This window comes from Helicoverpa zea, chromosome 3, assembly GCF_022581195.2.
Source record: "Helicoverpa zea isolate HzStark_Cry1AcR chromosome 3, ilHelZeax1.1, whole genome shotgun sequence".
NCBI classification, from domain to species: domain Eukaryota; kingdom Metazoa; phylum Arthropoda; class Insecta; order Lepidoptera; family Noctuidae; genus Helicoverpa; species Helicoverpa zea.
The window spans coordinates 11,658,402-11,675,594 of NC_061454.1; the positions used below are offsets into that span (position 1 = coordinate 11,658,402).

Here is a 17,193-nt window from a genome sequence, read left to right on the forward strand (position 1 = left end):
AATATCTTGTAACAGTTATCATAAAAAATACAATAACTACATTTGTCACGTATAAGTAATGTTTTCCGATAATTGCAGTGTAGTAGACCGAAGCGTCTCATTGAATAAGTATCTGTGACGGTAGACGCATGTCTAAACGTGTTGCAAAAGAAACGTAACTTGGACACAGTCTGTTAACAAGGAGTCTTGTAAGGTAATAATGATTTTTCCTCATAAGGCCTTGTAACTTGTTCAGTGTAGTGTCATTACTACAAGCCATAGTTTTCTATGACATTTTGAGTGCTAGCACGGACCTGCAATAGACAATTGATTTTATATCGCCTCTATTGGCCTTCAGAGTTTAGGTTATATAAAATTAAACTGGATCAGGTCAACAGCTTTAAATAGGACGTAATTTGTATTGGAATGATCGAACAAACTCATATCCCTGCAGTGCACAAAATAAATAAATAAAATCCTAGTAATAGTCTCACTCCATATTTTCTCTATAGGTACTACTAATACCTTATTCATCTCACAGTTAACGCTTTATGTCTACAATAGAACAAGGAAGTAGCTTATTATCTCTGACTAACCACATGTCAGTTATAAGCAGTAAAATGACACATCCACGCGTCTTGTTTACACCCTTTACATCACACCTTTCGATAAGTTCAGCTGTCAAATTATTAATCCATTACGAAAATTGCCCAACCGCTGCGAGTAGACCTCGATGGTAAATCAACCGAACTATGACACCAGTAACCAGTAGTAACAAGCGAATCGGTACCAAAAGTGTATAGGAAGTACCAGAGCGTAACTAGAGGGTATACGGTCTGATGCGCGCGCGCAAGTGGCGGCAATCGCCCGATCAAACAATTGAAACATGGCTCTATGAGTGTCATTTGTGATAATGTAATTAAAAATAAAGCTTGTGCGGTTATTGTACTGATATTTTCTAAGGTCGTCACTAGTAATATTAAAAATGAGTAAGTATGTTTGTTTGTTAAAAATATCAGAACAGATTTTTATGTAAAATTGACGCTCAAACTCTTTTATATCTTAGCCAGACGAAGTGGCGAGCTAGAGCTAAACATTTTTCATTATTTTGCATATTCATTTGTTTATAAACGACCGAGATAACAATTTGTCTGTCTGCATTGAAATCTAGAGCTAAAGATTTAATTTCATGTAAACAAACATAAATTAGGGTTGCACATACATGTTTAAATTCTTTATCTAGAACATGACTTCATAGTTTTTTTTCAATCTAGCTAGATCTAGCTCTAGGTACAAGGTAGGTTAATAAAACCTACTTTGCATGATTTAATCGGCATTGGGGCAATTAATCCAATGTTAAGATGAGTTTCTTAGCCGGGTCTCTAGCTCAGTAATAAGGAAGTGTCAATTGAATTACTGACCAGTCTATGTTTAGGGGTGTCAAAACTTATGGTACTCATAAAATAGTAAATTACTATCATGGATAGAAGACTATTATTCCAACAGCTAATGTTATTGTTAATTCTAATTATTTTCTTTAAACATTTATAGTTAATTGGGCAATATAAGGTACAATGTACCTACGTTATCATAGAGCAGGTTAGGTAAACCCAGTTTCTATTAATTATTTTGCTCATCATCACAGATAAAAATCACACAGCGATTGAAACAAAGCGACGGCCCTAATTATTATTATCTCTGTTAATAGAACAATAATGTGTGTCATGTTAGGTCGCAGGTCGCGTAATCTACACATTGGCGTTGACCGCCTCACGGGAGCGTACCGCGCAGACCAACGGCCGCGCTTGATCTGACCCATTCGAAAATCTGATATTTATTCAAAATTCGAATTCGGTATTCTATTTGACGTTCATTTTTTATTCTTAAAAAGTTTTGTTACGAAGGTTTTATTTATTTTGTGTGGATGTGGAACTTTTTGGCGCGTAATAAGCAGGTGGGAGCGATGTTGGGGTTGCTGTCCATCGCAGCGGTGGTCACCATCGTGCTGACCACCAGGGGTGGCAGCAATGCTGCTGAGGATATCGGGTCGTCGGAGACTGAGGACATCAGTCCCGCAAGTCATGTTTTTTCGACCTATACGTGAGTTTTTATTTATGTAATTACGATTTAATTTTAATTGCATGTGCAAAAACAATAACTCATTGTTTTTCTATATTACACATATTTTTGTGAGTGTTACCTACAACAGGTAAATTATCAATGTATACTTCTCACCTAATACCTATTTCAAATATGCATTCCGAATTTTGTGATCGATTAGGGGCCGGTATTTTAATTATCAGATAAATTGTCCTCCTAATAACTATAATTGTATTTGTAATCAAATTACAACGCCTACGATAGGAAAGGCAGCAATGGCTTGAGAAGTTATTACTAAAATACTACGCCTGTGATAGGGACGACAGCAACGACCTTTACTCACTATTGCTACAACAAATCGGAAAGTGCCACAAAGAACACCCACTTTGAAAACTTAAGTGGCTTCGTCGCTAATCGTATTGGCGCTCTTTATATTCATACGTAATTCTTACGTAAGACATTCGTTTACTGAAAGCTTCACCAGCTAAACTTTTTTTCAGTCTCCCATCCAATGACAAATACATGCCTTCCATCGGGAACGGCCACATAGCCACAAATATCTTCAGCGATACAGTCTACATGAATGGCTTATACAATGGCCAAGCTGGCTACAGCCATCGGGCTAGAATTCCCGCTTGGGCCAACATCAGGCTAAACTCGACCTTGACCCATCATCCTTATAGTCCGGTATATAGTCTGGATACAAGAGAAGGAGTCTTCAAAGTCAGGGTGGATAGAGAGAGATCAGTGGTGACGCAAAGGATATACGCACATAGATTCTATACGAGGGCTATCGTGAATCAGATTAAAGTGGAAGCTAAGACACATTATGGTAAGGATTTTCGATTTTTATCCAAAATGAATACTTATAGCTTAAAGTTTTTCTTCTGACGATATTCGCTAATTCTCATATCACAAACATTCCTCAAGTTTCATAATCTCTTAGGTTACCTACTTACTTTGCTCTCCCTAAGCAGTGTTACCTTTGACCTGTGTAATTGTTGTCATAATAAATGTGTCAGTGTTATAAAGTCGGAGTGTAGAACACAAGGTTACATTTAACCCACATAAGTATTAAAATTTTGCAGCAATTGAAATGCCTGAACATTTAATAATTTCAGATCCCAATTTCGTCAACCAAGAAATCTGGATAGCTATAAAACTAATGCCAGGTCCAGATAGCAAAGACATTGCCTTCCAAGAATCAATACCACAAATACTTAACGGTAGAACAATTTGGAGTGCCTGCGGCCTGACGAAGGAATCTGAGGATCTGACTTACCAACCGCTACCAATAGAAGTTTGTACTTATTGGACATCAGTTCCTGACCATCTGGTGGTGCCTCAGCATGGCTCCAGGGTGTTCACATTCGTGATGACGGCGGACAAGAATAAAACTGTTGCAAGAGAGGAGCTAATCAAAGGTTATTTGTGACTTCATTTCTTTGCATATCATAGGATGTAGAGGATGAACTAAGTATTTGTGAAAACAGATGACTGGCTTTGACCACTTCTAAAAGATCACATCACAAGTAAAATCAGCAAGATTACTAAATTTTGTAACCAGACACTTTAATGGTCGTGGTAAATGTCTGTTTTCAGAACTGAATACTTTAATGATGTCATCATAATTGTAATAATATTAGAGGTAATTGAAGCTCCCCTGATAAAGACTCCATTATCATGCTCTTTAAGAACACCCACGATTGACATTAGACATTGCTCTTAATTTTTATTAAGAGTTATGATGGTTGCAGCTGCAACTGCTATATATCTTAGCTTGATATACACGGTTCTTTTAAATAAGTGGATTATGCATAGCATGATTGAGTTGAAAAAAGCTTTGTTCATCTTTCTTTACATCTGGAGATTCACATGTACATATTTGAATATACCACGGAATATACATATTCGATGATTTTTGATCACTAGAATTCTTCAAATTATCTTACGGCAATAGATGCTAAAAATAGTCTACTTCAATTTACCCTAATCAACCTTAATAAGCCCATATTCGCCTCCTTTAATCGGCTTATTCAAATCCCTAACATGCTATGTTTTGCAGAAGTTGCATGCAGAAGTTTTTCTTCTTGAAACCGTAACAAACAAGAACAAAACATTTGTTTAGGGTGTTAAGACATAGAGCTGGTGTCCACGTATGGTAAAGTTACACGCTTGCATAGTATTGCAGGAGGACGGCGAGGTGTTGTTCCAGAAGCATGTGGAACACTGGGAGCAGCTGTACCAGCAGGGCGGCATGGATATCGAAGGGAACTTAGAGCTGGTGAGTAGGTTTTTGTAGAAGTACAAGTGTTAGCGGATTTATGGAGTAAGCCAAATTACTGCACTATAAAACACTAGTAAACCCCAAGATATGTAATCGTAAGCCTCTAACCAGATGAAGATTCATTCAATAAAGAATGTATGTCAGCATTATCTTAAACCCGAGTGGTTTTTCCATGCTCCCTTAACTTAATATTGTACACATTTGTTTTTAACGTTTAATAAAAGAAAAAAAAAATATATACATTCTTTTCTATAAGGACCATACTTTTTGTCTATACCTTTAATATTTTTATTTTTGCATTTCAGGCTAAGATCGTGAACGGCATTTGGTACTACTTCCTGAGCTCGCTGCCCTCCGAGGAGTCATTTCATCCGCTCGACCGGTTCTTCGGACTCAGTCCTACTGGACTAGCCAGAGGCGGCACTTTTGAGGATTATGAAGGTATGGATCTTTTAAACTAGTCAAACAAGAAGAATGTCTTGAAAAGGTGTGATAATTATGTTATATCCAAGATGTAGGTACATCTGCATTGTAAATATCAAGGTTTGTTAGTATTCATTTTTCATCAATTGTAAAACAGCATACTTTATAAGACTTTTCGCTATTATTACAGGTCACAATTTCTGGGATACGGAAACATGGATGTTTCCCTCGATCTTGCTGCTATATCCTCAATTCGCCAACAAACTTCTTCAATATAGACTGGACACGGCTTATGTGGCTGCAGAACTGGCCAAAATTACTGGCAATAAAGGATACAGGTATAATAAAAACTAAGTACGGATTAATTCACATTAGAGTAATGTCATACTTTTGTTAAAGAAGGCAAATCGAATAGTACTCCACATACGACATGAAATAAAATCTCTAACGACCTTGATCAAGCGTTTAGCTTAACGCTCACTCACCCCTTCCCTGTGTGCTAAGAAGCCTGTACCCTACAGAAGGACGATAAACGAAGCTGATGCTGATATCACATGCTTTAAATGTTTCAGGTTTCCATGGGAGAGTGCATACACGGGCGTGGAGGTGACCCAGCCTTGCTGTCCCGACGTGGCTATCTTCGAGCAGCACATCAGTGGCTGCATCTCTTTCGCCATCCGCCAGTACCTTGCTACTACTAGAGACGAGGAATGGTTGAAGGTATGAATTTCCTTTAAGAACCTTTGAAGAATTGAATGGCAAATGTTTGATCGACGATTAAATGCTATTAAATTTATTGTAGGCGCGACAATTTTTATCAAGTAGATTTTATATATAGTATACATTATTTCGTTGTTAATGTATTTTTAAGAAGATTAAATTAAGAAGACCTTAAACATTTTCAGCATGGCGGTTGTGATATTGTAACAAATATTGCAGACTTCTGGGCGTCTCGCGCTGTTATCGACTACAATACCGGCCTTTACGATATATCAAGTAAGAGTTACGTTATATTGTCCAACGATCCAATTGAACATTAGATTATTTAAATTAAGTAATTTAACTTACCAAAAATATTAAGTGTCTTTCTTTGCTTCCAGATGTAATGGGGCCTGATGAAGATCACAGGAATGTAAACAACTCGGTATTCACTAATGTCGTCGCTGGATACTCCATGTATTTGGCACAGTAAGAACACACATTTTTGTAGATTTCTAGCAACTAGCAATGTAATCTAAATAGTGGTGATATCCACACAACAGAATAAAGAAAGAAACGGAATGTCAAAAATACTGGAGCAGCCTACCTACTTTTTAGTAAGATGGCAACTTATCAATCGCCCGTTTATATAGTAAAGTAAATATTCGCAAATTCCAGATACGTATCCTGTCTCTGCAAAGACTACTATATGGCAAAGGACCCGGACCATTGGGCAGATATAGCATGGAGTCTAGCCCTGCCTTACGACCAGGAGTTGGATTATCACCCGCAGTTCACCGGGTACAAACGAGGAGAGCCAATTAAACAGGCTGATGCAATACTGCTAGGTTTTCCTTTGCAGTATGCTATGAATCAGTAAGTGGTTTTGTATCCTGTAAAGGACTTGTGGGTCTGCAATAAAAAGTTTTTATTTTATTTATTTATTTAAAGAAAAGTGGGGAAGTTTTACTTGTTCTTTGATGAGACGACAAGACTAGCACTTCCGCTGCCCAGCTCCGAAAAGCAATTCCTATCCACATGCCCAAAAATATTTTGTATAACTACATAACAACCCGGTATTCGAGTCCAACAGCGCAATTGTATCCGAACGGGACCCTTATGCCCGAAAACCCGGCGTCCGGGTTCACTTAAGAGGACGAATTGGAATTTTTGGCGCCAAGGATGTCAATTTTTCTCAGTAAATACAAAACGGATCAAAATACAACTTGGTTACCTGAAAGTTCATGATATAAGCCTTATTTTGTTAGTTGTAGAAACATGATTAGGTAACTTTTATAACAGAGAAAAATATATCAAACATACCTCTTTTTAAAAAGAGATTCACATATTATGGGCAAACGGGACCGATTTAAGCCTCTTAACTTTTTTAGTAGTTGAGTATATACATACTCTTTAAAATGGTAGTAGGAATTTTTATTAAATTATCATTTCTAAATATTAAAATTACAAAACCATTTTGTCGCTTACGACTTTTAGTTATAAGCTAGCGCGCGTATTGTTATCCTCGCCCCGCTCAGACGCTCCGACCCCTTTTGGCGCCTTAGATGCGCGTGCCGGTTATGGAATTATTGTTGACCACTTCCTCGCCTTAAGCCCCGCCCACCGAGCGTAGGGCTACCCAAAATAATTTACTAGAATATAATTATTGTGCATTTTTGATCAGAATAAAGAAAATAAATCCCGTCTTGTTATTTAATTTATTATGTTGTTAAAGAGACTATTTTTTTAATTTTAACGTACATTATGTTATAGTCCCCAGGCCGGCGAACAAATTTTTTTTTGATACATATACATTTAAGACTTTGTGAGTGCCTTCCTTACGATGAGTCCGACAAACTTTTCGAATGCGCAAATTTTGGTGCCGCTGCGTTTTTTAATGCTTGACTCCTGAAATTGTCGATATGACGTCACTATGGCTCTTCGTACATACACGTTTCATCTTTTGAGATTCGTTTAATAAAGTTAACTAGAGAATGGTGGTCAACTTGTCCGATAAAGATCGTGCTGCGTTTGGAGTGTCCACCATCCTGAAAATGTCGATATGACGTCACTATGACTCTTCGTACATACCTGTTTCATTTTTTGAGATTCGTTTAACAAAGTTAACTAGAAAATGGTGGTCAACTTGTCCGATAAAGATCGTGCTGCGTTTGGAGTGTCCACCATCCTGAAAATGTCGGTATGACGTCACTACGACTCTTCGTACATACCTGTTTCATTTTTTGAGATTTGTTTAATAAAGTTAACTAGAAAATTGTGGTAAGCTTGTCCGACAAAGATCATGCTGCATATGGAGTGTCCACCGTCCGGAAAATATAGATATATTTTAAGATTTGGTATAAAGTACTGACAATTGGTGTGAAGTATGTTAATAGTAAATGTTGCATTTAGAAAGTCGTTTCGAATGATATATGTATCATTACTACAGGAGGGATTTATTAACTTGAAAACACCTATCGATAAAATAATCTTATATAAGCTCTAGCTTCTGAAATACTAACAATTCGCCGAAGTTTTTTTAATATGAAATGTTGCATTTAAAAACGTCTTTTGAATGATGTATAACTCATTACTAGAGATGGGATTTATTTACTTGAAAACATCTATCAATAATTATAATTTTAAATAAGCTCTAGCTTCTAAACTACTAACAATTTGTCGGAAGTATGTTAACACGAAATGTTTCATTTGGAAAGGGTTTTCAAATAATATATAATTTGTTACTAAAGAAGTAATGGATTAGCTTGACAGAACCTACCGATAATATATTCTTAGAAAAGCTCTAGCTTTTAAAGTACTAACAATTTGTCGGAGTTATGCTAATACAACCTTGCGCTTAAAAAGATCTTTTGATTGAAATATGGCTCATAACTTCAAGTGAGATGTTATTCCTTAACACAATGTAAAGTATCAATAATATGCCTTAGGTCAGTTATGTCTTCCAAAATACTAAGAATCGGTAAGTGGTATGTTAAGACGGAATATAGCGCTTAAAAAGATCTTTCCATTGACATATGGTTCATACCTAGAGGTGGGACATTATTCCCTAACATAGTAAAACCTATCGATAATACGCCTTATTTGGGCTATATCTTCTAAAATACTAAGAATTGATAAGTGGTATGTTGAGACAAAATGTTGCACTTAAAAAGACCTTTTGATTGATATATAGTCCATTAATAGATGTGGGATATTATTCCTTAACATAATATAAACTATCAACAATACGTCTTAGTCAGGCTACTTTTTCTAAAATAGTAATTAAAATTGGTAAGTAGTATGCCAATTTAATATACTTAAATAATGCACGTGAATATTTAAGTCAGAAATTGACAAAAAGAATAAACTTCTTCCAATTGTAATATTTTTTCCTCATTTTCTTGTCGAACTGACTATTTGCCTCACTACATTTGTCGGACAAGTCGATATTTGCAATAAGAATAGTATTATCTATCATTGTTGTATTTGACCGACATGTATGTATGGGGAGACACAGTGACGTCATATCGACATGTTTCGGATGGTGGACACTCCAAACGCAGCATGATCTTTATCGGACAAGTTGACCACAATTTTCTAGTTAACTTTACTAAACAAACCTCAAAAAATGAAACGTGTATGTACGAAGAGTCGTAGTGACGTCATACCGACATTTTCAGGATGGTGGACACTCCAAACGCAGCACGATCTTTATCGGACAAGTTGACCACCATTCTCTAGTTAACTTTATTAAACGAATCTCAAAAAATGAAACGTGTATGTACGAAGAGCCATAGTGACGTCATATCGACAATTTCAGGAGTCAAGCATTAAAAAACGCAGCGGCACCAAAATTTGCGCATTCGAAAAGTTTGTCGGACTCATCGTAAGGAAGACACTCACAAAGTCTTAAATGTATATGTATAAAAAAAAAAATTTGTTCGCCGGCCTGGGGACTATTAGAACAGATTTACTTAATATGATTTATCTACATGTTTCTGTAAGCTTTTCTTTTAATCAATACAACGTCGACGTGCTTTGTTTTAACACCTGCATAGGATAACAAAGAAAATAAGTATCTAGTTTTTAGTTTAAATACTCGTAATCTCAAAAAACATGCCGACGCGCTTTGTTTGTCATTTTACGGGCCAGAGATAAAGAACCATAAATCTCGTTATTGCACAAAAGGCGATAGATGCACTTTTGTTTTAACTTTAAAAAAAGTTTTCGGCAAACGATTAAAGGTCTTACTCAGGTAAAAACTTAACCCTTCTTTGCTGCTAAAAGTAGGTACGTATTTACAAAATAATTTAAGCTCATTCGGTAATCTGTTTGCACTTCCGGCTAAACCTATATCGAATACTCTCTCCCGTGTTACGTTTGCTTGTGATCGACTATTGGCTTTTCTACCGGACTTCTGTGTTATTACTTTTGTGTTTGACTATTGGCTTTCCTACTGGACTTCCTGGACCAATTGATTTCATTTATTTACTTTTGACAACCCTTACAGCTTACTTAGCTATGGACTCGCTATTCGGGTCCTGGGCATAAGCACATGCATCTATAGCTACACATAGCGACGACTCGGTATTCGGGTTGCGGGCATAAGGAATGAACTATGGTTCGACTCGAATCCCGGGTGCTGGGCATCGAAAGTGCTAGCTAATAAACATACGAATAGAAAGGATGCATGCTCCGCCAACCCAAATTAGATCAGAATAAAGTCTGTTCCGCAAAAATACAAACAACAGCAGAAACTTAGCGACTATTAGGTACTGTCGCCTTAGAGATATTTGGACGAACTCTATATTAATAGAACCAATTTCCTTCACCATCTTCTAGCTCCACTCGGCTGAACGACCTGATGTATTACGAATCAGTGACGCGGGAGAATGGGCCAGCCATGACGTGGAGTATGCACACTATCGGCCATCTGCAAGTAGACGACGAGAAGAAAGCTGAAGCCATGTTCAATATGAGCTATAAGGGATTTGTGAGAGAACCTTTTAAGGTGAGAGCGAATGTTACGTCTGCTGGATTAAACGACAAATAAACTATCATACGTAACTTCAGCGTGATAAATTTCTATCTGCCTAAGGTATTTACATAAGCCTATCTACATAAGATTCCTATTTGCCTTGACAGTTATTTAGAGGCAAAGAAAATCCAGCATATCTTTGACCTAAACACAAACAATTCCACTGGCTTTCGATGGCCAATTCCATTCTAAGCAACTGGGGCCCGATTCTCCTAATTTTACTTAAGCGACATACGATTCACGTTCGACTCGATTCGACTGAGATCCAATCCCGACTCGATTACGATTGAAGCGTATGTGGCATTCCGCTATTTTTTCTTTGAAATAAACGTTTTTATCCTTTTCTGTCATTCAATAATGAATCATTTTGTCTGCAAATGATTTACGATTGCAAAATGATTGTACAGCAAACTACCGTATGGACCAAAATCACCAAAATAGCAGACCAATCGCACACCAATCAAATGTCAATCGAATGCGATTGGTCTTTTATTAGTAGCAGAATGCCCGATATGGTTAAAACTGCTATATCGATTTTGACATTATTAACTTAGGAGAATCGGGCCCCAGAGCAATCCAATGTTATACTTATACCACAGTCTAACTTACCTATACAAGCTGTATTATTCAAATCTAATATCATCATACTTACTTATTCCCTGAGCTATTTGAATGCATTTTCCCTATAGTCCTTCCTAACTCCATATTAAACCTTTATCTTCCAGGTGTGGTGCGAGCTCCGTCGTCCATTGTCAGGCGCGGTGAATTTCTTCACAGGGATGGGAGGGTTCCTGCAGACCCTCATGTTCGGATATGCAGGCGTCAGTATACACTTAGACAGGCTTGAAATCAACAAGCCTCGATTGCCGCCTAATGCGACCAAGTTTACGATCCGAGGTAAGATTTGTACATGAGTATCGATGCTACTATTATACCTAATATACCTATACAATTAGGTGTAACATAAATAAACTGACTAGTGTAGGAAAGGAATAAATAAACAGGACTAATGATAGATCATGAAAATCTTAGCTTAAGGTCTAAGTGCACAGTTCAATACAGTGCTTATTTGGCGTATTTAGCTCTCGATTTTTTATTTATTTACAAAACATTCGGAATATGTTACTACAAAATGTTTATCAAAGTGAGCTACATTACATCTATTTGTTTACAGGTATCAAGTACCTCGGCGCGAATCTCACACTAGAAATCTCAGCGAACAGTACAAAACTTAGCGTGACCTCCTTGGACGATAATTGGAGATTAGTACTGAACGATGGCAAATACAACATCACATTAGCACCCGGTATCACAGGTGAGGTGTTTACATTACTCTGTGAGTAAATATGACCTCTAGATAAAGATTAAAAGGTCATAATGTACACTAATGTCGCATTTCCTGCGTTTAGGGGTCAGATATAATTGAGATGCACGAAACCGCTAAATTGGGGACTGGTTACTATGACAGTTATGTTGCAGATAGCAACTAGCAATTGACCTCTCCGGAGATCCCATTGCTTTTATCTATAACATAGATGGATAATCTGAACTCATCATCATCCTCCGAGCCTTTTTCCCAATCATGTTGGGGTCGGCTTCCAGTCTAACCGGATTCAGCTGAGTACCGGATAATCTGAACTCAGATTAAGTAATAAATACCTTCTTACTACACGTTCTTATGTAAAAAATGTCAAAGCCTGGTGCTAGGTGCGTGGTTCCAAGGAGTTGGTTTAATGAAGGAGAAACTCCGTGGACACTCTTTTAAAATAAGTAGATTGTAGAATAGTAAAGTAGATTGTTAATCATACATTTGCTATAGTGATAAGTAATATGAGGATCAAATAAGTCAATGATTACCTTGTTGAATTTTACTGCAATCTTCAATCAAACAAGCAATGCAGAAAACGATAAAAAGACCGCCGCAGTTGGGAAAATCTATACTTTAATATCAGACTTTCTCCTTGCAGTGATACTCCCCGGATCCGGTCCATTCACGGTACGATCAGAGCCGTGGAAAGACTGCAAGCTGCCCACAGATATCATCGGACAGAACTATTTAAGGCCTATTGGGACATAGTCTTGTCAGAGAAGTCTAATTCTAAGGATCTCTTAATGTATATGGAAAATTGTTACGACAACATTATTTTAGAATTATATTAAAGTATTGAAATCATAACATGCCTAATAATTTTTACAATGATTAAATAATTTATCCTCAATAAGGGAAACACTTACGGTTGTACCCAATATTATGCCAATCTGTGTGTATTTATATTCTACCTCTGGGGACGGCCGTTAGTGGTATCAAATATGAAAAATAAAATCACATAATAGACTTCAAAACGCAAAATGTATTTTCAATAAAATCTAGTGTTATTTTCACACCAATTGGAATAATCTTTAAAATTGTTACAAAAATATTCATCGCAAACTCAGCGATGACGTGTTTTCGTGAATATCAATAAAACGAAAATTAACACCTTATACAATTGTTCAAATAACTACTTAATTTATATACATTTCATTAAAATAATTAACATTTAAGTTATGCCATTTAAGACTTTATTACAATTACAATAAAGGTTACCATGGCATATTATTATATAGCACCAATATTGAGTATCCATACGCAGGGAAGAAAGAAACGAAATAATGATATGACTGAGTAAATATGAAGACATGCAGATCGCTTAAAATATGTACTGCAATTGTAAAGAAGAATAAAATAATTGAAATCGAAAGGAAGAATTTATGTACACACTTATAAACTTGACTGATGTCACTGTTTGAATATGAGGAAAATAAGAGGAAAGCCACTACCTACCAGCGGAATAGAAATTGGCTCATTTAATTTCAAGCTTAAGCTACAAGTACGCAATTAATTTTCAGAGTTAACTATGACGGCATATAAGATTTTCTACCTTATATACTTTTTTTCTATCTTTTATTTTTCTTCCGTAGTAACGACTGGTTTAATGTTTGTACTAATTAATGACATTTTCAAGGTTGTCTAGAGGAAAAAGTACATTTTAAAGACACTGACAATTCTCCTCACACTTGAAGATAAATATAATGAGAATTTATATTAATATCAACTATGTAAATATATTTAATATCATTCATCTTCATTCATTTTATCTTTAAAATGCAGCGACTTTTGACACCAAAAACGATGATAAAAATAACCAAATGCGTCAAGATATTGTTGAGTGTTATCTTTTACAAAAAAAAAATAATCTTTAAATTGTATAAAAAGACATGTAGGAAACATTACATCACTTATGCTAAATTGGTTTCAAAATTTGTTGAACGTACAAAAAAAAGAATTGCATTATAGACACCTACAATAAGTAATTGCAAAATCAAATAGGTAAAAAACAAGTATGATCTAGAAACGTCTATTTTGGCACAAGTGATGTCAAGCATTGACTAAGCGAAATAGTAAATAACCCTACGGCTGCAGTTGAATGGTGTAAGATATACACATCTGGATAATGAACGGAAAAATATCCAATTATTCACAAGAAGTAGAATACTTGAAAGTTTTGTCTACTTTTTTCATTCTACATACATTATCATCAGTAGTTAATATAATCAATCGGTATAATAAATAATGACAGCACCTAAATATTAGAAAATACATAACATAAATATTAAAAATAACAGTAAGTATATATGGTAATACTATGATTGAATATTATATTTACATTGAAATCGTATATACCTACATAAATCTGTTACAATATCGATAGCTCTAGGTACTCATTAGCATAAACAATTAATAAAACATTGGAAAGCGAGGTGATACATATGATAAAAATCCTTATCAAACGTACCTACGTCATTAAAACAATTGTTATCAAAATATTAATTAAGCCTAGCATCAGAGCTTATCACAGGGAGCTTTGGAATATCATTGTGGAATGTTAATCAACAAAATTGTTAGTTAATAATATCTCCCCTAACCCACTGAACGCTTAATTTATTAATTAAAAATCATGATAAATTCTGTAAATAACTGATACAAGATTTATTTTTAAAATGATTTACATTGCAATTCAAAAATAAATGTAATGTCCAGTTGACGTCAGCGTTCAAAGGGTTAACGTGGTACAAAATAAAGTTATCTCGCTAAAACAAAATCTCTAGACTGACCACACCAGTATATTACAACTATGTTATGACAATATATGCATGTACTTATGCTTTTTTTAAATTTTAATAAACACAATGATTTTTTTGTACAATTTAATCAAACACAACCTTTTTGAAGGATAAAGGCAAAACCTTATTTCATATTTACAAGAAATATTGGTACTTTTGGAAATGTACAGACAATTTAAAAATTATAAGATTGGGCACAATTGGAATTTATATTTTCAACCTTATCACCACAGTAATATGATTTAAAGTCGAACCTGTGAGTACGCCAGTTTAAGAAATCCCATTTCGGACTTACAGAGAAACGTGCCAGTGTTAATAACAACTAATTATAACTTTCTAATTACTAAGTGTTACGATTGTACTCAAGAAATTCCATGACGTTAAGATTTAAGTACCATACGTATACTCTACCTAATCTTATTATATTTTAAGCACCATAACGAATGTTTAACTAACGAAAGACTAATTGGTCAGGTTGCATTTTTTTCTAAATCTGCTTCTAAAATTATGCACGATTCTTTACCTCCAATAGATACTTTACAAAAAGTATTTTTAATTGTACTTGTAAACCACCATCGACTATATGCATATCCATTCTATTTACTTTCCGGACAGTACCTACAATATCGATACTTTCTGGGCACTGTCAAGTAAAACAGTTTTTACTATTCCGTGTTTCTGGGTAGCAATTAAACTCGATATCTCGGTTCACATTTAAATGGATGTCGTAATCTAATGCAGTCATCGAATGTATTTATTGCTTCAGATAAGCGTTGAAGATAATCCTCATATCGGACTTTAGTAATACATATCTATGAACGCACCTGACTACTTCAAATTTTTAACCATTCTAACTTCTTTGAAATCGGTAAAATAGGTCAACTGCATAGTGAATCAGATCTCTTTTCTAAGGTACACTTATGACTAATAAACGCAATACCTAATTGTACATAACATTGCATGTAATAATTACCCTACCTATATTGTTAGTTTTTTCTTTATATTCGGGCTTTATAGCGACCGGGGCAAGAGCGTGACGGATTAACTGCTAATCAAATGACTATGTGACATACATTTTTTGCTAAATGGGAATTAACAAGGTAATTTTTGTATGAACACAACTTTCAACATGTATTTGTATGTATAATTTAAATCTAGAATGTATTTTTTACTATTTTACATTTAAATACTGGGTTAATTATAGTCTCACTGGAAGAAAGTGATGTCATTCGTAGATAAATGAAAACTTAAAAGGCGAAATTCACGGCAAAAATCAAAAATGTAATAAGGATCGGACAACTTAACAATTAAAGACCAGAGATTTTAGTTTGATTTAAAGTAAACGTACCTGCATTCTATTCAAACCATATAGAAACGATATCATCGAAGTAAAACTTAGTTTGACCAGACCCGTCAAAACTCAGAATGACCAAATAAAAAATGGAGTCAAACAAAGTACTGATCACAGTCAATCCGACGCTGTCACCCCGTGTCGGCATCTAGCTGTAGAAGCTAAGGCATGACCTAAAACGAACATTCTAGATCTACCCTAGGTCAAAACCGACAATGTTGTCTAGATCGTAGTTGAATATCCTGTAGTCATGTTTGTATAGCTTGTAAAGCCGCCTGATGAGGGGCAGATCTAGTTGAGAGAAGTACCTGTGGAGTTTCTCTGCGGTCCCTGAAGTATGATCCAGGCGAGGGAACTGGATGTGGGAGGCGTTGATGGTGTGCAGAGCCAGCTGCGAATCGTCTACCAAGGTTTCGTATTTGCCTGGAATTCAATTATGTTTTATGAGAATTTGATATAAATTAAAAAAAAAGGTTTTATGTAAAAATAAGTCTTGCACACAATAGCGGAAAATACCTATAATTTATAATCAAAGACTCTTGCAATAAACTTTGACAATAATCTCCTCCTAGTAAAATTTACGATAAACTCAATTTGCTGTACTGGTCTTGACATTGATTTCTAGGCTTTAAATTGCCATTACAGTGGGATGAGGCCTACAGCTACTAGGCCCGGTTTACATAAATAATAGCACAAGAACATTACTGATCGAGTAAATAGCTGCAAGCGGTAGTCTGACAGTCCCGTAACATTTAATCACAATTCTCATTCCTGCCTAGAAACACGAGCTGCTGTGAGATTTTGATCTATTTGAAAGTACAATCTCAAGTTGAGGCCCGAATAAAGTCGTAAACTGATTTAAAACTGATAAATTCAAATCAACTTTTGTAACTAAATGTCTGCCGAATCCACTTGGATCTAATTTTGATACAACATTAGATACTTCAGGAGGAAATTCCCTCCTATCATGGGATAAACATTCCATAGAAACTTAATACGATATGGCAGTCAAAAATCCTTCTCATAAACCACAAAAGTCTGAACCCCGAAATTGATATGCTAGCTAGATAAAGGCCGGACGTGGCGTCAGTGCCCCGTTATTATAATATACACATACTAAGAATTCTGTTTCTAGGAAAACAATGTTAGACG

The 17,193-nt window shown here is 35.6% G+C and overlaps 2 protein-coding genes across 3 annotated transcripts in view; one reads left to right on the forward strand and one right to left on the reverse strand.

Annotated features, from left to right (window-relative positions):
* Positions 1-17,193, reverse strand: part of LOC124629432 (carbohydrate sulfotransferase 11) — a 76,356-nt gene that overhangs the window by 36,309 nt on the left and 22,854 nt on the right. Inside the window, exon 4 of one of the 2 annotated variants that reach the window (XM_047162839.1) lies at positions 12,858-16,464. The exons of the other annotated variant lie outside the window; for it this stretch is intronic. Within the exon in view, the coding sequence (XP_047018795.1) occupies positions 16,235-16,464 (230 nt within the window). The 3' untranslated portion in view covers positions 12,858-16,234. Of the gene's footprint in view, positions 1-12,857; positions 16,465-17,193 lie in introns of those variants that run through there. 2 annotated transcript variants of the gene reach the window in all.
* On the forward strand, positions 1,596-12,702 carry LOC124646374 (protein-glucosylgalactosylhydroxylysine glucosidase). Its single transcript, XM_047186511.1, has 14 exons — positions 1,596-2,079; positions 2,580-2,911; positions 3,201-3,503; positions 4,263-4,363; positions 4,672-4,807; positions 4,980-5,127; positions 5,362-5,509; positions 5,695-5,785; positions 5,890-5,977; positions 6,167-6,364; positions 10,331-10,499; positions 11,252-11,423; positions 11,701-11,841; positions 12,494-12,702. The coding sequence occupies exons 1-14, from the start codon at positions 1,904-1,906 to the stop codon at positions 12,601-12,603; spliced, it is 2,313 nt and encodes a 770-aa protein (XP_047042467.1). The 5' UTR covers positions 1,596-1,903; the 3' UTR covers positions 12,604-12,702.

Bases quoted from the DNA above. Each gene is read 5' to 3' on its own strand.
- LOC124646374 (XM_047186511.1), top strand. From the start codon at position 1,904: ATGTGGAACTTTTTGGCGCGTAATAAGCAGGTGGGAGCGATGTTGGGG. The intron at 5,128-5,361 runs GTATAATAAAAA...TAAATGTTTCAG, and splicing joins ACTGGCAATAAAGGATACAG to GTTTCCATGGGAGAGTGCAT. The intron at 5,786-5,889 runs GTAAGAGTTACG...CTTTGCTTCCAG, and splicing joins CGGCCTTTACGATATATCAA to ATGTAATGGGGCCTGATGAA.